Source organism: Ornithorhynchus anatinus, chromosome 2 (assembly GCF_004115215.2).
Source record: "Ornithorhynchus anatinus isolate Pmale09 chromosome 2, mOrnAna1.pri.v4, whole genome shotgun sequence".
NCBI lineage: Eukaryota > Metazoa > Chordata > Mammalia > Monotremata > Ornithorhynchidae > Ornithorhynchus > Ornithorhynchus anatinus.
Genome location: NC_041729.1, coordinates 5,717,452 through 5,745,437, shown reverse-complemented (window position 1 = coordinate 5,745,437; position 27,986 = coordinate 5,717,452). Strand labels below are relative to the sequence as shown.

At 48.0% G+C, this 27,986-nt stretch overlaps 1 protein-coding gene across 9 annotated transcripts in view; it reads left to right on the top strand.

Annotated features, from left to right (window-relative positions):
- Positions 1–27,986, top strand: part of CIT (citron rho-interacting serine/threonine kinase) — a 165,091-nt gene that overhangs the window by 121,099 nt on the left and 16,006 nt on the right. For 6 of the 9 annotated variants that reach the window (XM_029051857.2, XM_029051843.2, XM_029051826.2 and 3 more), the window contains 16 exons: positions 5,417–5,614; positions 7,176–7,369; positions 10,395–10,530; positions 11,590–11,694; positions 13,102–13,242; positions 14,695–14,802; positions 16,921–17,083; positions 17,757–17,921; positions 19,146–19,283; positions 19,981–20,161; positions 20,930–21,021; positions 21,548–21,652; positions 21,885–22,054; positions 23,943–24,023; positions 24,942–25,077; positions 26,762–26,901. In XM_029051857.2, the coding sequence (XP_028907690.1) occupies positions 5,417–5,614; positions 7,176–7,369; positions 10,395–10,530; positions 11,590–11,694; positions 13,102–13,242; positions 14,695–14,802; positions 16,921–17,083; positions 17,757–17,921; positions 19,146–19,283; positions 19,981–20,161; positions 20,930–21,021; positions 21,548–21,652; positions 21,885–22,054; positions 23,943–24,023; positions 24,942–25,077; positions 26,762–26,901 (2,253 nt within the window). The remainder of the gene's footprint in view (positions 1–5,416; positions 5,615–7,175; positions 7,370–10,394; positions 10,531–11,589; positions 11,695–13,101; positions 13,243–14,694; positions 14,803–16,920; positions 17,084–17,756; positions 17,922–19,145; positions 19,284–19,980; positions 20,162–20,929; positions 21,022–21,547; positions 21,653–21,884; positions 22,055–23,942; positions 24,024–24,941; positions 25,078–26,761; positions 26,902–27,986) is intronic. The other 3 variants (XM_029051851.2, XM_029051834.2, XM_029051820.2) reach the window with 2 other exon arrangements.

Here is a 27,986-nt window from a genome sequence, read left to right as displayed (position 1 = left end):
TATTCATTTTGTATATCAATGTCTGTCTCCCCCTCTTGACTGTAAGCGCATTGTGGGCAGAGAATGTGTCTAATGCTTCTAATTCATTCATTCGTTCATTCAATAGTAATTATTGAGCGCTTACTCTGCGCAGAACACTGTACTAAGCGCTTGGAAAGTACAATTTGGCAGCAGATGGAGAAAATCCCTAGCCAACAACGGGCTCATAGTCTAAAATGGGGAGACAGCCAACAAAACAAAACAGGAGATAGGCATCAGTAGCATCAAAATAGATAAAGAGAATTCTAGATATATACACATCATTAATAAAACAAATAATAAATATGTACAAATATACACAAGGGGAGGAGGGTAGAGCAGAGGGAGGGAGTAGGGGCGATGCGGAGGGGAAGAGAAGCAGAGGAAAAGGGCGGGGGGAACGTCTAATGTGAACTAAGTGCTTGGGAGAGAACAGTTTAACAGATTTGATAGACCTGTTCCCTGCCCACAACAGGCGTACAGTCCATCTCGGTCCTGTTCGTGGGTTCTTGCTTTTATTTTTTCCTTCCTTTTTCAGGGATTCTAGATCTGCTTTATTGTCCTCCTCTGGTCTTTCTCCCTGCATCTTTTTTCCACCCCCTCTGCCTGCCAGATATCCCAATTTTTATAAAATTCCTAGCATTAACATATTCTTTCTTCCACTTCCTTAGCAAAGGATTTATTCCACGGGGACTGGAGAACCTTCCACTCGAAATAGCAGCGTTTCTTGCGGTCGCTAAGAAATATGGTGGCATGATGGTCGTCTCAACAATTCCCCCCCTATTCTGGCCATCGTTGAGTCAGTCAGTCACTGTATTAAGCCTCTGGGAGAGTACGATGCAACAGAGTTGGTAGACACGTTCCCTGCCCACCCAAGCGTCTAGTACAGTGTTCACCGCACACAGTACGTTCTCGATAAATACAATTGATGGATCACAGCTTATAGGGGGATGGGCGAGGAACGTGTCTTTATTTTTTTTTGTACTCTCCCAAGCACGGTGCTCTGACAGAGTAAGAGCTCAGTAAATACGATCGAATGAATTGAATAAATGAATGAATTTGATTTGCTGCCTTCTTTTCCCTCTGCCTTTACTATTAGCTTTCTTAGTTTTTTGATCTCTTTTGTATGTCCTAACTTCACCTATGGATGCATGACAAAAATGGACATATTTTAGTTTTGTCTGGCTCTTTAAAAAACTATCTTTTCCAACCCACTGAACTCCATTCCACACTCTGGAATTTTATTTGCTTTCTTTCCCACTGCTTTTTGTAGCCGGTTGTTGTTGGTTTTTTTCTGTTGAAGACACAAAGGAATGGGTTTGCGGAATATGTTGAGTTTCTCACATTGTATTCCGTGACTTCTACTCAGCTTCTTCCAGAGACATACGCATTTTTCTACTCAAGAAGCAGCTGTTAGTTGTGGGGAATGAAAGCTAACTCAATCCGTTGTACTTTTTCAAGAGCAGAGGAGGCTTTAGAGACTGTACTTCAAAATGCTTCCAGTGAAGATCTGGAAATCTAAAGGAAGGACAGATTTTTTTTTTACAAGGGCTTTCATCTCTTTATTTTAGAGACTCATATCAACACAAGAGGCAGTTTGGCCTGGTGGATAGAACATGACCCTGGCAGTCAGGGGATCTGGGTTCTAATCCCCGCTTGCCACTTGCCTCTCCTGTGACCTTGAGCAAGTCACTTCACTTCTCTGTGTGCCTCAGTGACTTTATCTGTTAAATGGGGATTAAGACTACAAGCCCCTTGAGGGACAGGGACTGTGTCCAACCTCATTAGCCACCCCAGCGCTTAGCACGGTACCTGGCACTTGGCAAAAACAAAGAAACGAAACAAAAAAAAGCCTTAAGATGCAGATAGCTAATGATTGGAAGACGTTTAAGGAAAAAAACCAACTTTTGATCCAATCAGAAAGAAGAATTATACCAAAATCTGCTGTAGAAGAGAGTGGGGAGACAAACATTCAACATAGGTTTAATTATGCAACTCTAGGATTAAAAATAAATAGCAGACAACACAGATGCCCTCCAAAAGAAAGCAAGTTGTTAGACGGAATGTAATCTTAGCTCTCCGTTTTTCACACGGACGTTAACCTACCTGTTGGCTTGTGGAGCAGCTGGCTTTTTCTGTGCTCCCATTGAAGAAAAACCCAACCCCGTCGATCGATCCTATTTAATGAGCTTCTACTGCATGCAGAGCACTGTTCTAAGCACTTGGAAGAGTCCAATCTAACCACCGGATCCTGGTGTCAACTAGTCAGAGACTGACAAATAAACTCAACGTGGTACCAGGTACTAAGCACCCAAGATTTGCAAAACGATCTGGAAAAGAACAGGAAATACTCAAATACACAGAAGCAGAGTGGCCTAGTGGATACAGCGCGGGCCTAGGAGTCAGAAGGACCTGGGTTCTAATCCCAGCTCCGCCACATGTCTGCCGTGTGACCTTCGGTGAGTCACTTCACTTCTCTGGGCCTCAGTTCCCTCATCTGTAAAATGGGGATGAAGATCGTGAGCCCTATGTGGGACAGGTTCTACGGCCAACCCGATTATCTGGTATCTCTCCCGGCACTTAGAACGGAGCCTGGCACAGAGTAAGTGCTAAACCACCACCACAGTTATTAATAGTTTTATTGGGCGCATCTGGACCCATAGCCAACCTTTATAATAAATGAGGAAGTTTAGCCAGCTATGAAAACAAACTAAAAGGCTCTGTTGCCTTCCCTCCGCGTCAGTCAAGGGCCCGATTTTTTCAATTTTACTATTGCCAAAACGAGCTGCCTAATCAAGTGAACCTTCTTTTGACTTTGAAGGTCGGGGCCAACTATCGTTATGGATCGGGACAGATCGATAGCTCTCTCTAATTGCATTTAGTATTCCCAGTACTTGGCATATTTCGGAGATGGTAGCAGAGGCCAACGAATAATTCCCACAGCTTTTTGTTGTTGTTGTTGTTCGTTTCGTCCTTAGGGTATTTAGTAAGCTACGACTATGATCCGGGCACTGTACTAAACGTTGGGGTAGATAAGGGCTAATCAGGATAATCTGATTATCTTGTTGCCGTCGATCTCTGGTTGCTAAAAATCATTCCTTAGTCACCGTAATCCCCCAAGGAAAATTTGATCCGTAGTCTCAGTCTTTCATGGTACACATTCATTCGTTCAATAGTATTTATTGAGCGCTTACTATGTGCAGAGCACCGTGCTAAGCGCTTGGAATGGACAAATCGGCAACAGATAGAGACGGTCCCTGCCCTTTGACGGGCTTACAGTCTAATCATTCTCAAGTGAGAAGCATTAATATCTGAAAAAAGCCTAATTTCTAAATCAGCAGACGTCACAGCGGTTTTCCAAGCTATGAAAGCTCAGCCCATAGCCGATCAGAATGGATACAGCCAAAGATTTGGCGAGAGGGATTGGTTTTAATCCTTCCACGGATGCTTCGTACCATCGCTGATCCTCCTCCAGTCAAACGGGCAAAATAGATATTGTTACCAGATATAGAATCAATGATCACAAACTGGGAATAGAAATCAGGAGACATAAGGCCTCCTGGAAACAGGAGTTCCTCTGGAACCAGCGTGACAGCAGGGAAACAGAGGGACCCTCCTACTCTGCTCTACACCATCCATTGAAATAGGAGTGAGAAAGGAATTTTGAGACCCGAGGGCCTTTTTTCAGAGTTGTTTTTCCTCCCTTTTGAGTCTAATTTGGGGATGAGGAAGAGGACGCTGAATCCGTCTCCCAGTATCTGGCAGACTCTTAAATTAATCAAAAGAGGATAGTGGGCAAAAAGGAGCCCAAGTGGTCTACAGCGGGGAGATCAATTGATTTCGGCACGGTTTCCTTTGGGGTTTTGGTAAAGCAGCGTGGCTCGGTGGAAAGAGCCTGGGCTTCGGAGTCAGAGGTCATGGGTTCGATTCCCGGCTCTGCCACTTGTCAGCTGGGTGACTGTGGGCAAGTCACAACTCTGTGCCTCAGTTGCCTCATCTGTAAAATGGGGATTAACTGTGAGCCTCACGTGGGACAACTTGATTACCCTGTAATAATAATAATGTTGGTATTTGTTAAGCGCTTACTATGTGCCGAGCACTGTTCTAAGCGCTGGGGTAGACATAGGGGAATCAGGTTGTCCCACGTGGGGCTCACAGTCTTAATCCCCATTTTACAGAGGAGGGAACTGAGGCACAGAGAAGTTAAGTGACTTGCCCACAGTCACACAGCCGACAAGTGGCAGAGCTGGGATTCGAACTCATGAGCCCTGACTCCAAAGCCCGTGCTCTTTCCACTGAGCCACGCTGCTTCTCTATCTTCTGTATCTACCCCAGCGCTTAGAACGGTTAAGAACGGTTAACCCCAGCTCTATCCACTCTGCCATGCACTCTTTGCTTTGGAGGGAATAGAGGGTGGGCCAGATGAGTCCCCTCTCTTGAGTGGATTATAACAGGGCGGTCTGCCTGGCGTACGGAAGGCCGCCCTCGTGACTGGACTCCTGCTTCTAGCTTGATTTCTTTCAAGTCCGTGTGTGAGCCCCAGATGGGAGCAAGTGTCTGGTCAATAGATACCATTAATTGAGAGACTGTTTGATTGAGAATGTTCCACTTCACAGCACTCTCCATTTCTTATCACTAAAGCACAGCCACGCCGACATTGCGTGGCGGGCGGGGAACGTGGCTACCAACTCTGTCCAATGTGCGGCCTAGTGGATAGAGTCCGGACCCGGGAGTCGGAAGAAGCTGGGTTCTAATCCCGGCTCCTCCGCCTGCCTTCTGTGCGACCTCGGGCAGTCACGTCACTTCTCCGCCGTCAGATGAGGTAACTGAGGCACAGTGAAATGCCGCGGCTCGCCCAGGGTGTCACAGCAGACGAGCGGCGATCTCTTACGGTTGATCCGTAACTGATTCTTACGGATCGACCAGAAGGTTAGGTGTGAGATGAGTAATAATAATAATAATAATGTTGACATTTGTTAAACACTACGTGCCAAGCACTGTTCTAAGCGCTGGGGTAGATCCGAGGTAATCAGGTTGTCCCACGTGGGGCTCGCACTCTTAATCCCCATTTGCCAGATGAGGTAACTGAGGCAGAGAGAAGTGAAGTGGCTTGCACCAGGTCAAACGGTTGATAGGTGGCGGAGCGGGGATTAGAACCCACGTCCTCTGATTCCCAAGCCCGGGCTCTTTCCGCTAAGCCACACTGCTTCCATGTAGCCATGGGCTACAGCCTCTGCAGGCCATGTGAGATTCTAGAAGGGGGGGAAGAAAAAACCCAAAACCAAGCCCGAGCTGTCCTTCTGGAGAAATATGCTTGAGTTCCAACTCTGAGGCTCAGCGGGAGGGAAGCCTAATCGAAGAAGAGTCGGTGTCCAATGCAGTTTCTCCACCGTTCTAGGTGATTACAGACTTGGAGGAGCAACTGAACCAGCTGACCGAGGACAACGCCGAGCTGAACAATCAGAACTTCTACTTATCCAAACAACTCGACGAGGCTTCCGGCGCCTCGGATGAGATCGTGCAGCTGCGAAGCGAGGTGGATCACCTCCGCAGGGAAATCACCGAGAGGGAGATGCAGCTCACCAGCCAGAAACAAGTAAGAGCGGAGAAATGGACGCCCCAGCTGACGGGAGGGAGAATTCCCAGCTCCGGGGTTGGAAGGGTTTGGAGGAGGGGAAGCGGCTTTCAATAGCTGGTTTTTGTCACGGCGCCTCAGCGGGGCAGAGGATTGGGGCTTTTCATTCATTCATTCATTCAATAGTATTTATTGAGCGCTTACTATGTGCAGAGCACTGGACTAAGCGCTTGGAATGGACAAATCGGTAACAGATAGAGACGGTCCCTGCCCTTTGACGGGCTTACGGTCTAATCGGGGGAGACGGACGGACAGGAACAAGAACATTCATCCATTCGTTCAATCAGTGGCATTTATTGAGCGCCTACTTTGGGCAGAGCACTGTACTGAGCACTTGGAAAAAAAAAGTTGTATTTGATAAGCGCTTACTATGTGCAAAGCACTGTTCTAAGTGCTGGGGTGATACAAGGTGATCAAGTTGTCCCACGTGGGGCTCACTGTTTTAATCCCCATTTTACAGATGAGTTAACTGAGGCACAGAGAAGTGAAGTGACTTGCCCAAAGTCACACAGCTGGCAAGCGATGGAGCCAGGATTAGAACCCATGACCTCTGACTCCCAAGTCCGGGCTCTTTCCACTGAGCCACCGTACGGTACACCAATAAACAGACACATTCCCTACCCACAGTGCTCCCGCCTCTGCCCCTTGTCAACTGTGTGACTTTGGGCAAGTCAGTTCTCTGTGCCTCAGTGACCTCATCTGTAAAATGGGGATGAAGACTGTGAGCCCCACGTGGGACAAACTGATTACCGTGTATCTACCCCAGCGCTTAGAACAGTACTTGGCTTATAGAGTACTTACAGAGTAAGCGCTTAACAAATACCGTACTATTATTATCATCTTATAGTCTGTTGGGGGGAGACAGACAAATGTGTCTGTTTATTGTTGTACCATACTCTCCCAAGTGCTTAGTACAGTGCTCGGCACACAGTAAGCACTCAGTAAATACAACTGAATGAATGAGTGAATGAATTAGTAGAAATAAATAAATGACAGATATGAGCCTAAGTGCCGCGGGGCTGGGAGGGGGCAGTGAAGAAAGGGAGCGAGTCAGGGCGACGCAGAAGGGAGTGGGAGAAGAGGAAAGGGGGGCTTAGTCAGGGAAGGCCTCTTGGAGGAGATGGGCCCTCAGTAATAGGACCGTGTGTTTTCTCGAACTCGTTCTTGAAGAATTGACAAAAAGACCCACGGTAACCTCCGAGAGGCGTCGACACTCATATACTGAGGAAGATGAATGTCTTGGGGTCCTTAAGGTTTCCCCAGTTCTCACCCCTCAGGGAGTGTTTTGAGCACCGTGGTCAATGTCTACATAAACCATTCCCCTTAAGACAACCACAGAATGGTCATTCCTCACCTCCCTGGGTTCGGTTTGCATGGGCGGGCGTGTAGCTGGGAAAAGGAACACCTCGCGCCTCGCTTGCCGGGTCCACATTTGGACTTCGGAAAACCAGAGCGGTGAGTCGGCCCCGTAGAAAATCCCCACCTGCTGTGAGAAGTGAAGGTTGACAGCTCTGATTTCCAGACGATGGAGGCCCTGAAGACCACGTGTACGATGCTGGAAGAGCAAGTGATGGATTTAGAGGCCCTCAACGACGAGCTGCTCGAAAAAGAACGTCAGTGGGAGGCTTGGCGGAGCGTTCTCGGCGACGAGAAGTCCCAGTTCGAATGTCGAGTTCGCGAATTACAGAGGATGCTGGATACTGAGAAACAGAGCAGGTGCGGTTATCCGTTTCGGAAAGACTTTCGCAGGCTTCCGGGTGAGACGCTGTTCACCTGGGGAATGTAGAACGAGAAACGAATGATTTTGGCGGAGATCGACTGAGGTCGTGAGTTGGGAAGCCGTAGTGGCCGGTTTAAGGGATCGAACGTGGAATCGTACCCGGGACACCTCTTCCCCTCCCTCTTCTGTGGGCCGATACACTGGGTTGCAGATAAGCGACCTTCCGATAATTGGAAAATACATTTTCACCGGATTAATTCATCATGATTAACACTGGGCAGACTAGTCATTGTTTAATCCCTCTGTATGATGACTTCTTTGCATAATGAAGCAGGATTATTTTAGGATAGTGTAGTAGGGGGAAGTATTATAACAAATTTACAGAAGCGAGGTTTTGCTGAGCTGTAAGAGAGCTGAACCGAATGATGAAAAAATTCAAATGTCTTTGGCCTTTTATCCTGAAAAGAAAGAATCCCATGTTTATGGATTTGCTTCATCAGTGGTTTCTAGGTGTATATATTTTTATATATCTATATCTACCTACATATGTATGTATATGTTACATATACATTAAAAACCTAGCAGTATATGCCATATCTACTTGCATAACGACCTGCTGTTTTGCATATTTTTTATCCCAACTCCGCCACTTGTCTGCTGCGTGACCCTGGGCAAGTCATTTCACTTCTGTGTGCCTCAGTTCCCTCATCTGTAAAATCGGGATTACAAGTGGGAGCCCCTTGTGGGACAGGGACTGCGTCCAACTTGATTTGCTTATATCCACCCAAGCACTTAGTACAGTGTCAGGCACATAGTAAGCGCTTATCAAATACCATTATTATCATTATTATTTTTATTATTATTATTGAAAACCAAAACAATTGTGGGGCTTTTACAAAGGGTCAAATGAGAATCATGTCTAGCCGTAAGAGAAGCAGCATGAACTAGTAGAAAGTAATAATAATAATAATGTTGGTATTTGCTAAGCGGTTACTACGTGCCGAGCACTGTTCTAAGCGCTGGGATAGACACAGGGGAATCGGGTTGTCCCACGTGGGGCTCCCAGTCTTCATCCCCATTTTACAGATGAGGTCACTGAGGCACAGAGAAGTGAAGTGACGTGCCCAAGGTCACACAGCAGACAAGTGGCAGAGCCGGGATTCGAACTCATGACCTCTGACTCCAAAGCCCGGGCTCTTTCCACTGAGCCACGCCTGGGAGTCAGAGGACCTGGGTTCGAATGCCGGCTCTGCTACCTGTCTGCCAAATGACCATAGGCAAGTCACTTCACTTCTCCACGCCTCAGTTATCTCATCTGTAAAATGGGAAAGAAGACTGGGAGTCCCATGTGGGACCTGGACTGCATCCAGCCTGATCACCTTGTATCTACCCCAATGTGTAGTGGAGTACCTAGCGTGTAATGAATTAATCAGTGGTATTTATTAAGCGCTTCCTGTGTGCAGAGCACTCTACTAAGCACATAGGAGAATACGGTACAGTAGAGTTGGTAGACGTGTTTCCTGCCCACAAAAAGCTTACAGTCTAGAGTAAACACTTAACAATTACCATGAAAAAATAAATGCGTAAATACGAGGAGCAGGAGGAAAACAAGGAGAGGAGGAGGAAGAGTAGGGGAGATGGAAAAGTAGGATAAGTGGCTTTTTGGACTCATTGAGGGAAGGGAATAAGTCTAAAAACTCTATTAAATTGCATTCTCCGAAGCTTTCAGTACAGTGCTGTGCACACTGTAAGCGCTCAATAAATAGAGTTGATTGAGGGCTCTGAAGGGGCAGGGAAGAAAATAGAGGTGCGAGCGTACATTCAATTGTATTAAGCGCTTACTGTGTACAGAGCAATGTACTAAGCCCTTGGGAAAGTACAATACAGCAATAAGGAGTGACAATCGCTGCCCACAACGAGCTCACGGTGTCGGGGGGGGGGAAGACATCAGTACAAATAGACACTGATATGATTAAATAAAATGATAGATATATAAAGATAAGTTCTGTGGGGTACGGAGAAGGGGAAAGAGCAAAGGAAGCAAGTCGGGGCGATGCGGAAGAGAGTGGGAGATGAGGAAAAGTGGGGATCATGATGGGAAGGCCTCTTGGAGGAGGTGTGCTTTCTGTAAGGGTTTGAAGCGGGGCAGAGGAAGTGTTTGAAGCGGATTTGAAGGAAGGGGTTCCAGGCCAGAGATAGGACGTGGGCCAGGGGTCGGCGGCGGGACGGGCGAGATCGAGGCACAGTGAGAACGTTAGCAGCAGAAGTGTGCGGGCTGAGTTGTAGAGCTCTGAAGGGAGGTGAGGTAGGAGGGACCAAGATGATGGATTGCTTTAAAGCCAACGATGAGCTTTCATTTGCTACAAAGGTGGATAGGCAGCCACTGGAGATTTTTGAGGAAGGGGGTGACGTGTCCTGAACGTTTCTGTAGAAAGATGATCTGGGCAGCGGAGGGAAGTATGGACTGGAGCGGGGAGAGGCAGGAGGTTGGGAGGTCAGCAAGGGAGGCTGATAGTAAAATCCAGACGGGAGACGACGAGTGATCATATTAACGTGGAAGCGGTTTGGCTGGAGAAGAGAGGGTGGATTTTAGCGATGTTGAGAAGGTGGGGCCGACGGGATTTGGTGACGGATTGAGTACGTGGATTGAACGAGAGAGAGGAGTCGAGGATGACGCCAAGTTTACGGGCTCGCCGGAGGGGTGCCGTCTGCAGTGACGGGAAAGTCCGGGGGAGGACAGGGTTTGGGTGGGAAGATGAGGAGCTCTGTTTTGGACATGTTAAGTTTAGGCGACGGGAGGGCATCCAAGTAGAGATGTCTTGAAGGCAGGAGGTGATGCAAGCAGTGGATCTGAGATGGTAGAGCTGAAAGCGAAAAAAAAAAAAAGGTTAAATTTGAGAAAAGCAAAGAGTCTGAGCTGGGGTGGTTCTCCACGTGTCAGAGCTTAAATTTGCCGCTGTGTTTTCTCTCCACCTCAGTGGTAACGTTTGTGCTGAAAATGAGACCATTTATTTCTGACAGAGTGCGAGCAGATCAGCGTATTACCGAGTCTCGTCAAGTAGTGGAACTGGCCGTGAAGGAGCACAAAGCGGAAATCCTGGCTCTGCAGCAAGCACTGAAGGAGCAGAAACTCAAAGCCGAGAGTCTTTCCGATAAGGTCAGAGCTTTTTCTATTTCTTCGTGGGAAATGGCATCGGTTCCTCCGAGGAGTAATAATAATAATGTTGGTATTTGTTAAGCGTTTACTATGTGCAGAGCACTGTTCTGAGCGCTGGGGTAGACACAGGGGAATCAGGTTGTCCCACGTGGGGCTCACGGTCTTCATCCCCATTTTACAGATGAGGTAACTGAGGCACAGAGAAGTGAAGTGACTTGCCCACAGTCACACAGCTGACAAGTGGCAGAGCCGGGATTTGAACCCATGACCTCTGACTCCCAAGCCCGGGCTCTTTCCACTGAGCCACGCTGCTTGGATAATTATAATTAGGAGTAATTATGGGAAATTCATGTGCCCAGAAGTGACCATCCCCAGTTCTAGGGAGCAGGGGAACAGAAAAGCTAAGGAAAGAATCGGACAGAACCTATCTCCCCCACCAGAAATTAGGTTTTAATAACAGTAATAATAATAATGATAATATTTGTTAAGTGCTTACTATGTGCCAAGCACTGTTCTAAGTGCTGGGGTAGATACAAGGTAATCAGGTTGTCCCACGTGGGGCTCACAGTCTTCATCCCCATTTTCCAGATGAGGTCACTGAGGCACAGAGAAGTGAAGTGACTCGCCCAAAGTCACACAGCTGACAAGTGGCGGAGCCGGGATTAGAACCCACGACCTCTGACTCCCAATTCCGGGCTCTTTCCACTGAGCCACGCTGCTGCTTCTTTAAGGCAGAGAAGCTTCGGTGAAATCCAGCGTGGTGGGCTCCAAAAAAGGGGCATGAACCAAAACTCTCAGAGGAACTTGAAAGTACAGGTTTCCCTTTCCAGTGTCCAATAATAATAATTAGGGTATTTATGAAGCGCTTACTCGACTGTAAGCTCGTCGTGGGCAGGGTACGTGCCTGTTACGTTGCTGGATTGTACTCTCCCAAATGCTCATTACGGCGCTCGGCGTACAGTAAGCGCTCAGTACATACACTCGATTGACTCGACTGTATGTTTTGGGTTGGAAATGAATTTTACACCTAATCCCCGGTTACCCTTTCCACCTGTCTAGCTCAATGACCTGGAGAAGAAGCACGCGATGCTTGAAATGAACGCCCGAAGCTTACAGACGAAACTCGAGACCGAACGAGAGCTCAAACAGAGACTTTTGGAAGAGGTAAATATGAGAGGGTGGAGAACGTGGCGGGCAATGTGTCTACCGACTCTGTTCTACTGTACTTACTCTCCCAAGCGCTTAGTACAGTGCTCCGCACCCAGGAAGCTCTCAATATTTACCTTTGGAAAGATCTCAGTTGATAACCATGAAGTGGTGACTCCTTGAAACCAAGGGAACCGATGATTAAAAATCAAGCCACTCCGGATTAGCTTGTATCTACCTCAGCGGTTAGTCCAGTGCCTGGCATATAGTAAGTGCTTAACAGATAACCATAAAAAAAGAGAGAGGAGAAAACCCAAGGCCATTAGTATATCCCTATCCTTAAATGGAGAAGAAGCAGTGGCAGGGATGGGGGGAGAGGAGTTTCTTCTGTCCGGAGACACAAAGAGGGCTTTGCCATCCATCACCCTGCGCTCCTTCTAGGAACCATCAAATTTTAATTCGCAAAAATCACTAAAAACCCCTGCCGCTGATGAATATGAGGAATCTACTTGCTATTGTTTTAATGAGATGTTCATCCCCTTGATTCTATTTATCGCTATTGTTCCTGTCTGTCCGTCTCCCCCGATTAGACCGTAAGCCCGTCAAAGGGCAGGGACCGTCTCTATCTGTTACCGATTTGTCCATTCCAAGCGCTTAGTACAGTGCTCTGCACATAGTAAGCGCTCAATAAATACTGTTGAATGAATGAATGAATCCACAAAGAAAACCTATAGATAATTCAGTCATCAGAGCAGAACTTTTAATTTCAAAAAAAAAAGAACGATCCGGGACATCCAAGCAGTTGGGTTGTGAAGTCCTACTGTGTGGCTTAGCGGAAAGATCCCGGGCTTGGAAGTCAGAGGTTGTGGGTTCTAATCGTGGCTCTGCCACTTGTCAGCTGTGTTACTTTGGGCAAGTCACTTAACTTCTCTGTGCCTCAGTTACCTCGTCTGTAAATGGGGATTAGGACTGTGAGCCCCACGTGGGACAACCTGATAATAATTATGGTATTTGTTAAGCGCTTACTAGGTGCAGAGCAATGTTCTAAGCGCTGGGGTAGATCCAGGGTAATCAGATTGTCCCAAGTGGGACTCACATTATTAAATCCCCATTTTTACAGACGAGGTAACTGAGGCACAGAGAAGTTAAGTGACTTGCCCAAGGTCACACAGCAGACAAGTGGCGGAGCCGGGATTAGAACCCGTGGCCTCTGACTCCCAAGCCCGTGCTCTCTCCACTAAACCACGCTACTTCTCTAACCTGATGACCTCGTATCTACCCCAGCGCTTAGAACAGTGCCTGGCCCATAGTCAGCGCTTAACGAATGCCATCTTTATTATTATTATACTTAATGAAGGTGCTTGAAATGCACGAGCAAAATAATTCTGTGTGGGGTTTTTTTTGTTTGTTTCTTTTCTCCACCAGCAAGCCAAACTACAGCAGCAAATGGACCTGCAGAAGAATCACATCTTCCGCCTGACCCAAGGATTGCAAGAGGCTTTAGACCGGGCTGATCTGCTGAAGACAGAACGGAGCGATCTAGAGTACCAACTGGAAAACATTCAGGTGAGGATCGGAAAAACCCGACAGGTAGAAGCCGATGCTGTGGGTGCGGAGGGTCGGGGGGCAGAGGGACAGTCGCCTCCTGAGAGAATGGTTAAGTCTGCTTGGCCCATCCCCATTTAGGACTGAGTCGGAGGACAGTTTTAGCTGTTGAATTTCCCGTGTTGATTGCCCATCCTGTCAGATTGAGGCAGTTTCAGGCCCGGGCCAAAGTCTGTATTATTAATAGTAATAGATATTATATTATATGCTATCATAATATTATATTATCAATAACAATAGTATTTATGGTACTTGTTAAGCGCTTACTAAGTGCCAAGCACTGTTCTAGCACTGGAGTAGTACAACATGGCCTAGTGAATAGAGCCCGGGCCCGGGAATCAGAAGGTCATGGGTTCTAATATCGAAGGTCATGGGTTCTAATCCCAGCTCCGCCACCTGTCTGCTGTAGGACCTTAGGCAAGTCACTTCACTTCTCCGGGCCTCAGTACCCTCATCTCTAAAATGGGGATTGAAACCGCGAGTCCTACGTGGGACAGAGACTGTGTCCAACCCAATTATCTTGTCTCTACCCCAACTCTTAGAACAGTGCCTAGCACATAATGAGCCATTAACAGATACCATCATTATTACATCTAAACAATACTCCTCTTCTTTCCCCTCCAAAACATCCCCCTTCCTCTCTTCCTCACTGTCCCATCTCAGTTGATAAACACCCCTACCATCTTCCCCGCCTTAGAAGGTCACAGCCTCCATGTCATCCTCGTCTCCTTTCTGCCTTTCGGCTCTCACTTTCCTGCCAAATCCTTCCTACAGAACGTCTCCCAGATCCGCCCCTTCCCTTTCCACCCAAACTGCTCCCATCTCGGTGCAGGCCCTGGTCAGATTTTGGCTAGAATTTTGGATCACCTTCCTCGCTGGTCTCCCAGGCTCTTGCCTCTCCCCACATCAATCTTACTACCTACTGCTGTATCGATCAGCTTCACGAAACGTCGGTGACTCATATCTCTCCTCTCCTCTCAGAACCCTCCCGTGGGAATAATTTCCTAGCCTCCAAAGCCAGATGATGCCATCGGCCAGCTCTAGCACCCGTGAACGTATTTCGTCATCGTCGGTGATATTGCAGTGACTGCTTTCTGTGTGCAGAGCACTGTACTAAGCACTTGGACACATTCCCTGCCCACAACAAGCTTGCAGTCCAGAGGGGAAAACCTCTATAACCATTTTCAGTGCTCTCGTATATATGTCTATACGGTTGCGCATGCAATTATTTATTTGGATCATGCCTGTAAATATTGTTATGTTTCTCTTCCTCTTTAGAATGGGAGCTCCTTGTTGCCAAGGAATAACACGTCGCTTTTGTATTCTCTACTTCCCAAGCGCCTGGTAACCGCTCGATCGATATTAACGTCACTTTCTCTTTGACATTGATTTTCTTTTCTGTGGCTTTTGCAGGTTCTCTATTCTCATGAGAAGGTGAAAATGGAGGGCACAATCTCCCAGCAAACCAAACTCATCGACTTTCTGCAAGCCAAGATGGACCAGCCGGTTAAGAAGAAAAAGGTGGGTGAAAGCGTTTGAGAAAAAGGACTCTGCATCTCCATTTCATAATCGACGACGGCCCCGAGACTGTGGGGATGCCGTTACGTTTAGGAAACTGGAAGGGGATACTCAGGAACACGAAAGGGTATCCTTCACCCACATATATGTTAGTAACGAATGAATTTTGAAAGAAATTGCTAATCCTTGATAGAGACTCATCTTGGTAGGAAAAAATTGAGCAATTTTAAGATTCTTGTTACCATAAATTGAGATTTGAGTCTTTTCATTAAGCCACCTTACCTTAGTGGCTGTTGATGTTTTGGTGACCGTAAAGGTGATGACCACTGTGGACAGAGGGTCACTTGTAGAGGAGTTGGGGGGAAGGCAAAGGGATACTGCCGCTCTCCTCTTCCCACCCTCCTCATATTTTAATTGAAACACTCCTAAAAATAAGAGATGTACCATCTATCCATTAGGGAAACAGCATGGCCTCATGGTTAGAGCCCGGGCCTGGGAATCAGAAGGACCTGGGTTCTAATACCAGCTCCGCCACCTGTCTGCTCTGTGACCTTGGGCAAGTCATTTCACTTCTCTGGCCCTCAGTGACCTCATCTGTAAAAGGGGTATTAAGACTGTGAGCCCCACGTGGGACAGAGACTATGTCCAACCCGATTAGCTTGTATCTACCCCTGCGCTTAGAGCAGTGCTTGACACATAGCGTTTAACAGATACCACTGTAATTATTAATAATAATAAACGCAGACATCGGTTTATCCGAAGGCACCCTCGAAAAAATGCACCCTACCAAGTGTTTTGAAAAATGCAGCGAAAATCTTGTGGCAAGAGTTTCGGGGTCACAAACCTAGGAAATCTGGCCTGGACTTCAGGGAGCAAAGAGCTGTGAGTTCGTAGGAAAAACAAATAAAATCTCGGGGCACTTGGAGCTTGGGCGTGAAGGTTCAACTCCATTGTAGTGATGGCTACAGTTGACAGGAAAAGCCCGGGACTACCTGGAAAACCTAGGAGTGGAAGATGGAAGCCGTCGGCCTGCATAAATTCCTCCCGACCCTCCCCTCAGGGAGTTGGCCCAAGTAGCAGGCCGGCTGCTGCAAACCTCTCCTGAGGAGATTCTGCAGGAAAGTATTTTCCCACGTACTGTGTGCCGCTGTGTTGAGTCTGTTAGCTCTCCGAGTTTGGGATTTGCTTTAATACAAGTACAACCAAGTGGCGGGTGGGACAGTCGGTGGAAGTTTGTCGCTGTTGTTTCATCAGGTCTCTTTTCGGGTGTTTTCATCAGTGCGTTGGTGTATTTTTTTCTCTACATAAACATTACCATTCCATCTGTGTACATTTGTTTAATCAGCCCCACACTCGGCTATCACCATGGACACCGTGTCGTTTTTTTTCCGAATCCATTCGTCGTCACGCCTTATAATTCAGAAGCAGAAGAGATCCATTCAGGGGAGAGATCGATTTCCCAAACAGTCTCTCCTCGACACCACACTCTGCTTTCCGTTACGAGGATAAAGACTGTCAGGAAATGACTCCTCTGGCTTGGAAATGTTACACGAAAGAGGTTGCGGTCATTATAAAATCTTTAACCCTCAATCTTTTAATCTTTAGAAGCAACACGGTGTAGTGGATAGAGCCCGGGCCTGGGAGACGAAAGGTCGCGGTTTCTAATCCCGGCTCCACCGCTCGTCTGCTGTGTGACCCTGGGCAAGGCACTTGACTTCTCTGTGCCTCAGGCCCTCATCTGTAAAATGGGGATTGAGACTGTGAGCCCCACGTGGGACAGGGACTCTGCCCGACCCGATTTGCTCATAGCCACCCCAGTGCTTAGGACAGTGCCTGGCACGTAGTAAGCGCTTAACAAATCCCAATATTATTACTATTATCATTAACCCTCTTGCGGAAAACCTCCACGTCCCTCTTCTTTACAGCTGAGAAGCTCTGGCCGTGACTCATCTTAACACCCCCCCCTCACCCCGCACTCCCTCAAACACAATTTTCACAAAATACCCTTACAGTGAGTGTTTGCTCCTGGCTTTTGTGGCTTGAACCTAGCCAGTTTTCCTCTAGCTAGTTGGCCGCCACCAATTTCTAGGAGTTAGGAGTTATCTCTGTTTCCATTGCTAGGGTTTATTTAGTCGACGGAAAGAGGACCCTGCTTTGCCCACACAGGTTCCTCTGCAGTACAATGAGCTGAAAGTGGCACTGGAGAAGGAGAAGGCTCGCACTGCGGAGCTGGAGGAGGCCCTTCAGAAAACCCGCATCGAACTCCGATCGGCTCGAGAAGAAGGTAGGAGCTTTACAGGCCCGAGGGTATGGTAGGAAGTTCCGGCGCCTGCCAGCCCGGGGACGGAGTCGATAACCCCCGGCCCGTTGATCGACTCCGTGTCGGTGTCCTGCTGCAGGAGCTCGGAAGCCAAAAAACAAAATCTGGTGACTGAGGGAAGCTGCTCTCTTATCTTTTCCCTTTTTTTTTTCTGGCTTAAAAGCTGACGATTCGAAGATCGTACTAAAAAGTCTTTATCCCTTAGCGAAATGACTCAGTTAAATGAGCTCGTTTTCCTATGTTCCTTCAGAGACAGTACAGGGGGAGTCCATTCCTTGAGCTTAAGGGTTCAAACCTCAGGATGATGATCCGAGTCCCAGCTGTGGTCGCTCGTGCGCGCTCTCTCTCTCTCTCTCTCTCTTCCTTTCTCTCCCTTTCTCTCTCTCCATCTCCCTTTCTTTCTTTCTCCTTCTCTCCCTTTCTCTTGCTTTCTTTCTCCCTCTCCCTTTCTGCACCTCTCCCTTCCCTCTCCCTCCTCCCTTTCCCTTTCTCCCTCCCTCTCTCTCCCTCTCTTCCTCTCCCTTCCTCTCTCTCTCCTCCTTTCTCTCCCTTTCTCCCTCTCCCTTCTCCCCCCCACCCCATCCCACTCTCTCCCTCCCTCGGAGCCTTAACGGACACCGTATCTGTCTCTTTAAAGCCGCCCACCGGAAGGCATCAGACCACCCTCACCCATCCACCCCGGCCACGGCAAGGCAGCAGATCATCATGTCTGCCATTGTGCGCTCCCCAGAGCACCAGCCCAATCCGATCAATCTGCTCGCTCCACCTTCTAGTCGCCGAAAAGAGTCGTCCACTCCCGAAGGTAAACGTCCCGGGCGCTGGTTTGGGGAAGTGTATACTACAGTTAGAGCGGTGTGTATGCTGCTCGAATGAAGAACAGTTACTGGACTTAGTGCCCCAAGTTAACAAAAAAGAGGATTCAGTTTTATTTCCTTTCCTCAAGGATATAGTTCAGGCCTTCGTCGGCTTGGCATGAAGAAAAAGTTGATGAGCCCTTTCGCCTCCGATAAGGATCTCTTTCCGTCACAAGGCTGCCATTTCTTCTGGTCATTAGTTGGAATGGTATTTCTTAAGCGCTAAGTGTGTGCAGAGGACTGTATTAAGCACGGGGAGAGAACACAAAGGTGCGAATTGGACGTGGTCTCTGTCTCTCGGGGACCTCACGATCTAAGAAAGCGACTTTATAATTACCCTCAGCCCCAAAGCACTTGAGCTATATCTTTGTGATAAATCATATATTGTTCATTTGCGTTAACGTCTGACTCCGCCTCTAGATTATAAACTCGTTATGGGCAGGAGACGTGACTGTTAATTCTGTCGTGTTGTCCTCTCCCAAGCGCTCAGTACAGTGCCCTTGCACTGTAGTAAGCGCTCAATAAATACCATTCATTGATTGAAAAATCTCTTGCCTTATGCTGTCGAGTCGTCTCCGACCCGTAACGACTCCAGAGACACATCTCTCCTAGAACGCCCCACCTCCATCTGTAGTTCTGGTAGTGGATCCATAGAGTTTTATTGGGAAAAATCTGAAAGTGGGTCACCATTGCCTTCTTCCACACGGTAAATCTGAGTCTCCGCCCTCGACTCTCCCTTGCCTCTGCTGGTCAGCACGGGTGAGTTGTACCGATCCACTAAATCCAAAATATTAATGTAAGAGTGTCTGATGAAAACTTAGGTTAGGCAGTTAAAAGGAGCAGCCTGTTGTTGAAAGAACTGAATTCCTTGGCAGTTCATCTCAGAGACCGTGTCGACTTTTTTTTTTTATTTTTTTTTTAAAACCAGTGGTTGCTAATGACTTTCCTTCGGGTCACATGATTCACAGCCCATCGTGAACTGAACCAAAGGCCAGTTTAATTTTCTCAATTAAAAAAATATATAGAATCAAGGTGCATCACTAATTGCTTCTTTTCTGAATTTTATTAGGTTCAGGATGTGGGGAGGGAACTTAGCACTGGAACCGTTTCATAACCTAACCATGCTCCTATTACGGACGGCGATTTTTTGTTTTTATTTCCCCTCCCTCTAGAATTCAATCGACGCCTGAAAGAGAGAATGCACCACAATATTCCACACCGCTTCAATGTGGGACTCAATATGAGAGCAACCAAGTGTGCAGTGTGCCTGGATACTGTGCACTTTGGACGTCAGGCATCGAAATGCCTCGGTGAGAACGGATTGCTTGCGCCCGCCATTCCGATCATCCGGGAGAAGAAGCTACCCGGTGGCTAATACCCTCTGTTACCAATATTTCCAAGCTTGGGGCTTTATTGAGAAGGGTCTCGTCCCTGCTATTTACTTCTATTAATGTCTGTCTCTCCCTCTAGACCGTAAGTTGGTTGCGGGCAGGGAATGTGTCTGTTTTATTGTTTTACCGTCCTCTCCCGAGGGCTTATTACAGTGCTCCGCACACAGTAAGCGCTCGGTAAATACGATTGACTGACTGGCTGACTCTGAGGGGCTATTTCAGCTCTTGAGTGCCATCCACCGAACCAGAGGGCTTGGCAGACAAAAACTGGTCCGCTGGATTTCTCCACGCCCCAACTAATTTAGGGTGCTCGTCGGCCCGGGAGCGAACCGTGAGAGGGAACTTGAAATTCCCTCCTCGACTAAGCGTCTCCAATCCTTGCGGTTGGTAGACGACCTCGGCGGGGAACAGCGCCTTTCCTCCCAGTGTCCTCTCTCTCTCTGCAGGAGGTTGGCAACTGGGCATCCACGGGGGCTCCTCGGACGAGGGGGCTTCAGGTGCCGAGGCCAGACGGGACGGAATCCGGGGGGACGGGAAGGCCCGTGCCGGCCGGCCGAGAACTTGGCCTGGTCAGGCAGCGCCGCATCCGGCCTCAAGTTGTCTTCCTTTTTCTTAGAATGCCAGGTGATGTGCCACCCCAAGTGCTCGACGTGCTTGCCAGCGACCTGCGGGCTGCCCGCCGAATATGCCACCCACTTCACGGAAGCCTTCTGCCGGGAGAAGATGAACTCCCCGGGGTTGCAGATCAAAGAGCCAACCAGCAACGTGCGCCTGGAAGGATGGATGAAGGTGCCAAGGTAAAACCACGAGCCCGGCCCTGGCCGGACCTTGACTAAGGTGGAACCGCTCGGAGCGGCTCTCGATTCCCCGGGTTTATTCAGTTCGTTCCCTGAGCACTTACTGGGTGCAGAGTACCGTACTAGACGCTTGGGAAAATCCAATGCAACAATAAACAGACACATGATCTCACACAACGAGCTTACAGTCTAGAGTGGGGGGAGACGGACATTAATATGAACAAATACATGACAGATGTGGACATAAGTGTTGTGGGTCGGGGGGGAGGCGGGGGTGAATAAAGGGAGCAAGTCAGGGTGACGCAGAAGGAAGTAGAGGAAGAGAAAAGGAGGGCTTAGTCGGGGTCTCTTTGGGGCTGCATGCCTGGCATTCGCGTGGGATTTTGCAAGGTAAAATCCAGTTCTTTTTCTCCCTACCTCAGGCCGGACTCCATAGAGACGGAAATAAGAGAAGCGTCGTGGCTTAGTGGATACGGGCCTGGGAGTCAGAAGGGCCCGGGTTCTAATCCCGGCTCCGGCACTTGTCTGCCGGGTGACCTTGGGCAAGTCGATTCGCTTTTCTCGGCCTCAGTTCCCTCAGCTGTAAAATGAGGAGTAAGACCGTGAGCCCCGAGTGGGAGAGTCCGACACAGTCCGACCCGTTTAGCTTGTATCTACCCCAGCGCTAAGAGCAGTGCCTGGCACAGAGTAAGCGCTGCCCAAATACCACAGGTATCATCATTATTACCATTACGCTATGCCTAACGTGCTCTCGAACGTATTTTTCAGAAACAATAAACGTGGACAGCAAGGCTGGGACAGGAAATTCATTGTCCTGGAGGGGTCTAAAGTACTAATTTATGACAATGAAGCTAAGGAAGGTAAATGAATTCTTCCGAGAAATCTCCGCGTCACCGCATTAAAGACAAGTCCGAACCTAGTCACGTTTTAGCGCTGTGTCTTGGACTGTGCTTAGGGACTTTGAGTAACTTTCCATGCGCGATGTCGTGAAAAGACTAACTTCTCTGACGGTGATTGTGAGGTACTCACCCCTGTGTGTCTTCATTCCCAAGAGCCTGCAGGGCGGTGGCCAGAGGAAACGGTCCTCCCGACGCCCTTTGAGAAATAATGCCTCGGGCACCGAACCCCTATATCTGCTTCATCATCCAAAAGTCCAATATGCCGCTCATTTGACCCGATTTATTTATTTCTTTTCTCCCTCCCCGTCCCGCTCCCCGTTTTTTTTTCCCCCCCACCCGCCTTGTGTTGTCACTTCTCGTTTTGTGCGCCTCTCTCTTTACACACGTGCCCGATCTCTCTCCCTTTCTCCTCGCTGTTCTTCTCTTTCGGTTTTTTTTGTTTTGTTTTGTTTTGTTTTTCCTTTCTGCCCTTCCTCTTTGCACCAAGCTGGACAGAGACCAGCGGAAGAATTTGAATTGTGCCTTCCCGACGGGGACGTGTCTATTCACGGAGCAGTCGGAGCCTCGGAACTGGCAAATACGGCCAAGACAGGTGAGACGGGGCAGAGGGGGCTCTGGGAGAGGCGGGATGGGCCCCGTGGTTAAGAAGAGCAGAGGGACGGAAGGGACTCGACCTCAGCCGAGGCGAGAGGAGGATCGGCCTTTTGCCGATTAGAGCGATATCACGCCGGCCCGGGCCCGGGCGTTTTCTCTCCGCTCATCCTGAGGCGATTTGGATTCCGCGGAGGGGAATCCAGACTTGCCGTTCTCTGTGTCTTCTCTAGATGTACCATATATCCTGAAGATGGAATCTCACCCCCACACCACTTGTTGGCCTGGGAGAACGCTCTACTTACTAGCCCCCGGCTTCCCTGAGAAGCAACGCTGGGTTTCCGCCTTAGAAACGGTTGCGGCAAGTGGGAGAGTTTCTAGGGAAAAAGCGGAAGCCGATGCCGTAAGTATAAGCAGAATACTGGCTTATCGATCGATCGCGTTTCTCCAGTGCTTTCTATGTGCAGAGCGCTGTACTAAGCGCTTGGGAGAGTCCAATAGAACAGAGTTGGCAGATGCGTTACCTGCCCCCAGTGAACGTTACAGTCTCGAGGGGGGAGACAGACCTTAATAAGTGGCGGAGCCGGGATTAGAACCCATGACCTTCCGACTGCTGGGCCTGGGCTCTATCCACTACTCCACGCTGTTTCTATGCTCTTCAAGATTTCTTAACATCACTTCACGTCTCTGTGTCTCAGTGACCTCATCTGTAAAATGGGGATTAACTGTGAGCCTCACGTGGGACAACCTGATTACCCTGTATCTACCCCAGTGCTTAGAACAGTGCTCTGCACATAGTAAGCGCTTAACAGATACCAACATTATTATTATTATTATAAGCTCACCAGGTTGGACACAGTCCACGTCCCACGTGGGGCTCACAGTCTTAAACACCATTTTACAGGTGAGGGAACTGAGTCTTCAGCCCCAAACCTAAAAGTATTCACTGGGGCCGACTTGAATCTCATGAGCGAGTTGGTATCTGGATCAGGCCTCGAAGCGTAATGTCATTTTTAAGCCATTTCGGCTTCGTCTGCCATCTTTTTTCTTTTTTTGGTTGCCCTTGGCCTCGTCGGTTATCTGGAACGGTGCAGATCTTTCATCTTCAAAGTGCCAAAGGTATAGATACAGGACTTAGTGGGCATTACTGGCTTGTGTTGCCTTATGTTGTCGAGTCGTCTCCGACCTGTAGCGACACCGTGGGCACATCGCTCCCAGAAGGCCCCGCTCTCCATCTGCCATCGTTCTGGTAGCGGATCCAGAGAATTTTCTTGGGATAAATCCAGAAGCGGTTGGCCATCGCCTCTTTCCGTGGAGTCAACTTGAGTCTCTGTCCTCGACTCTCTCCCCTGCCGCTGCTGCCCAGCACGGGGGAGTTTTGACTTGTAGCCTGCCTCTCGCTAGCCACTGCCCAAACTAGGAATGGAACGGACGGGCCTCTGCTTGACTCTCCCTCCCGTAGTCGAGACTGGTAGAGGACCGGCCGCTCTCCAGGTGCCACCCTGAGAGGGGCAATACTGTCTAGAGACTTTAAATACAACTCCTTGGCTTCGAATGTCCGATAGAGCAAATAGGACTTCAAGCATTTAGCTTTCAATTGACGCACGAGTCCCCTGAAATGAACTTTGTTCCCTCTTGTCAGTGATTAGACAGTAAGCTCGTCAATGGGCAGGGATTGTCTCCATCTGTTGCCGAATTGTACAGTCCCAGCGCTTAGTACAGTGCTCTGCACATAGTAAGCGCTCAATAAATACTATTGAATGAATGAATGAAGACTAGTTAGCTGTCCTTTTCACCCTAAAAAGGATGAATCCTTCTCAGTTGTCAACGTTAATACGTGACGGGGTAGTGACCCTCTTTCCGGCTCGAGTGACCGGTAAAGAGATTCAGACCGCCGTTGCTTTTGGGTAACCTGGGCAACGCTGTCTTGGGGGAGAGCTGATAATTCATTCAGTCGTATTTATGGAGCTCTTACTGGGTGCACAGCACTGTCCTAAGCTCTTGGGAGAGGGCGATACAACTATAAGCAGACGATTCCCTGTCCGCGACGAGCTTAGAGTCTAGAATCCTGCAGGTCGACCCTTATCCAAGTCGAATCTCAGTAACCTCGACTGGTTTTCTTTTACGGAAGAGTTGCCCTCCTTGTCGCCGGTTCTGAAGATTTTGAGGAATAAATTGCTGTTGGATGTCAGGCAGCTGGCTTCATTCTCCCCGCTTGCTCCTGCTCCAACAGTTTGCCGGGTTTTGTAATGTTGTATTTTTTTTTCTTTTATCCTTTCACATTCCAAAAGAAACTGCTTGGAAATTCACTTCTGAAACTTGAAGGGGATGATCGCCTGGACCTTAACTGCACTTTGCCCTTCAGTGATCAGGTAAGGTCCACCCAGGTACCCAGACCTACTGATGAGTCATCCATTCATTCAGTCATATTTATCCCGTGCTTACTCTGTGCAAAGCACTGTCCTAAACGCTTGGGAGAGTACAGTACAACGACAGACAGAAACGGTCCCTGCCCACAACCAGCTCACGGATCCAGGCGTACTGATGAACGAACTCCGAGTCGTATCTTTCTGAATGCTTTGCGTTTCCTTTGTAAATAGACTGCTTACCTGATAACGATTAATCAATTTTGGCCTCTCTTTTTTTAAAAAACGGTCAACCAATTGTATTTATTGGGTTCTTACCATGTGCAGAGCACTGTACTGAGCCCTTGGGAGAGGACAGTCCAATAGAGTTGGTAGATACGTTCCTTGCCTAGTTAAGCGCTTACTATGTGCCCGGCACTATAGTAGGGGTAGATACACAATAACCAGGTTGGACACAGTCCCGGTCCCTCACGGGGCTCACGGTCTTAGTTCCCATTTGACAGATGAGGAGACTGAGGCCCGGCGAAGCGAAGCAACTTGCCCAAGGTCACACAAGAGACAAACGGCAGAGCCGGGATTAGAACCCAGGTCCTTCTTACTCCGGGCCCGTGCTCATTCCACTAGGCCACGAGTGCTTAGGGTGTACAGAACACTGTACTAAGCACTTGGGAGAGTATACTACAGCGGAGTCGCTGGACAGGAGCTTACAGTCTATAGAATATATCCCCGTACCCACACATATATGTGTGTACATTTATTTTATATGTATAATTTATAGATATAAAATGTCACGCAGGCATGAGATTTAGAGATTGGAAGACTTGTCAGTGTCTAAACCTCATGCCTGCATCACATTTTCTATCTATCTCTCGTTATCTCTAGACCAGTCTTCCAATCTCCTCTCTTGGTTTTCTATCTTCGCAGGTAGTGCTGGTGGGAACCGAGGAAGGGCTCTATGCTCTGAACGTCTTGAAAAATTCCCTGACCCACATCCCTGGAGTTGGAGCCATCTTCCAAATTTACATCATCAAGGATCTGGAGAAGCTCCTCATGATAGCAGGTTTCCCGCCGAGAAGACGGCCTCTTCTTTACTCTCCTGGGAACTCGCCGGACCACGAGGGGGGCTTGGGGAGCGTCTCCTCATAATCGTAGTCGCCTCTGAATTCTCCTGGGGGGAAGTTACTCTCCCCGCCTGCCTGAAGAGACAGAGGAACCTTTGTGCTCTGAGGGCACTGAGCTATTCCCTGATAACTTGGAAAACACAAAACGTTTAATTTTATCTTGAATTTAATTTCATTCGATCAATCAGTGGTAGTTATTGAGCGCTTACTGTGTGCACAGCACTGTATTAAGTGCTTGTGCAGAGTATAATAAAACAGAGTCGGTAGAAACGTCTCCTGCCCACAGTGAGCTTACAGTCTAGAAGGGGGAGACAGACATGAATATAAATAAATAAACATAAAATAATAATTATATATATATATATAGTAAATTACAGATACGGACATAAGTGCTGTGGGGCTGAGGCTCAAACTGGCTCCTCTTATGCACATTTGATCACTAAGCATTTTTAATAGCCTAAATGAAAGGACAAATCCATGGCCCTTTATTATCATTATTATCATTATTGTTAATAACAATAATGATAATGATTATGGTGATGGTATTTAAGTGCTTACTATGTGACAAGCAATCAGAGGTATCTATTGAGTGCTTACTACGCGTAGAGCACTGTACTAAGCACTTAAATCCCAACTCCGCCCCTTGTGTGCTGTATGACCTTGGGCAAGTCGCTTCACTTCTCTGTGCCTCAATTCCCTCACCTGAAAAAGGGGATGAAGACTGTGAGCCCCACTTGGGACTGCCCGTTTACCTTATATCCACCCAGTGCCTAGAACAGTGCTTGGCACATAGTAAGCGCTTAACAAATACTATCACTATTATTATTATTGTACAAAAGAGTTAGTAGACCTGTTCCCTGCCCACAACGAGCTACAGTCTAAAAGGGGAGACGGACATTAATATAAATATAAAAAAAATTTTTAAGTCAAACATAAACCGATTCTTTGATGCTTTAGAAATGTTTCTTCAGCTAGACGAGTTCTAGAATCTCAGCTGTAAGACGAGGTATTCTTTTAGCCCAGTAGGTCTGGCTATCCTTTACCTCTCTCCCGGTTTCAAACTCATAACAGCCCCTCTTCCAGAATTACTTACGTATTTATATTATCGCCTCTACACCGTAAACTCACTGTGAGCAGGGAACGTGTCTGCTAGTTCTGTTCTATTGTACCCTCCCAAGCACTTAGAACAGTGCTCTGCACATAGAAAGTGCTCACCAAATACCATTAATTGATTGATGGATTAGCCTGGAAGCTCACTGTGGGCGGGGAAGTTCTTAGTACAGCGCTCTGCACCCAGAGAGCGCTCAGTAAATACCACCGATCGATTGCCGTCTCCACTCATGCCGTAAAATTAAGCCCTAAGATATGGTCAACCAATTGACAGTAAAGTTAATTAGCGGGTAAATGACTTCCTTGTGGGTTTTCCTTTAGGACCAGACATTCGTTCATTCAATAGTATTTATTGAGCGCTTACTACGTGCAGAGCACTGTACTAAGTGCTTGGAATGGACAAATCGGTAACGGAGACAGTCCCTGCCCTTTGACAGGCTTATGCTATCCCTCAAGCAGCGGTCTAGTATTTATCCATGCTTCCTTGTGCTGACGAAATTTTATCATCTCTAGGGGAAGAAAGGGCCTTATGTCTTGTCGACGTGAAGAAAGTGAAGCAGTCGCTAGCACAGTCTCACCTTCCAGCACAGCCTGATATTTCGCCGACCATCTTTGAAGCTGTCAAAGGATGCCACTTATTTGCAGCTGGCAAGGTGGGTTCTTTGCCCAGGGTACAGGATTGGTTGGCCTCTCCACGGGCTGGATTTTTCTTTGATGATGATGGTATTTGTTAAATGCTTACTATCTATCAGACACTCTATTGAGTGCCGGGGCGAAAGCAAGCAAGTGGAGTTGGACACAGTCCCTGTCCCTTGTGGAGCTCACCGTCTCGATCCCCATTTTACAGGTGAGGGAACTGAGGCCCAGAGAAGGGAAGGGACTTGGCCGGGGTCACACAGCAGACAAGTGGCCTTCTGACTCCCAGGCCCACGCTCTAGCCACTCCGCCAGGCTGCTTCTCTAAATGGGCTCAGTGCCAGGCTCAGGGCGTCTACAGCCTGTTGAATCCTCTTGTCACAAATTTCAAACTGAAATCCGCATACGGTTTCAACCCCCTGTGGGAGTGAACAATGGTCCAGTGCAGTTTGCAGATCGGGCGGGGTCCTAGTGCGGGCTTGGCCAGAAATACAAAGCCGGTGGGAAAGTTCAAACTTGAATAATGATAATAATGATGGCATTTGTTAAGCGCTTACCATAATAATTTGGTACTGTTCTAAGCACCGGATACGATTCCACAAGGAACTTACAACCCTCTTATCCTTTTCTTCCACTCCCTTCTGCATCACCCTGACTTACTCCCTTTATTCATCCCCCCTTCCCAGCCCCACAGCACGTGTCCAAAAGAATTTATTTTTCTTAATATCTGCCTCCCGCTTTCGACTGTAAGCTCACTGTAGGCCCGGAAGGTGCTTGTTATATTGTGCTCTTTCCAAGTGCTTAATACAGTGCTCTGCGCACCGTAAGCGCTCGATAAATATTATTCATTGATACACCCCTGGCATCAAGCGCTTAGTACAGTGCTCTGCACACAGTAAGCGCTCAATAAATGCAATTGAATGAATCTCAGGCTTCTGACAGTTACCGATTTAAGACGTTACTGGCTAGATGGTTAGAAAGGATCGGGAAGACTGGAGAAAACTTCATTTTCTGGAATGCTTTCGCGGGAAAACGTGTCATTGAGCCCATGTCTCAGAGCAGTTTTTGGTTTTTTTAGTGGTATTTGTTAAACACTTCCTATG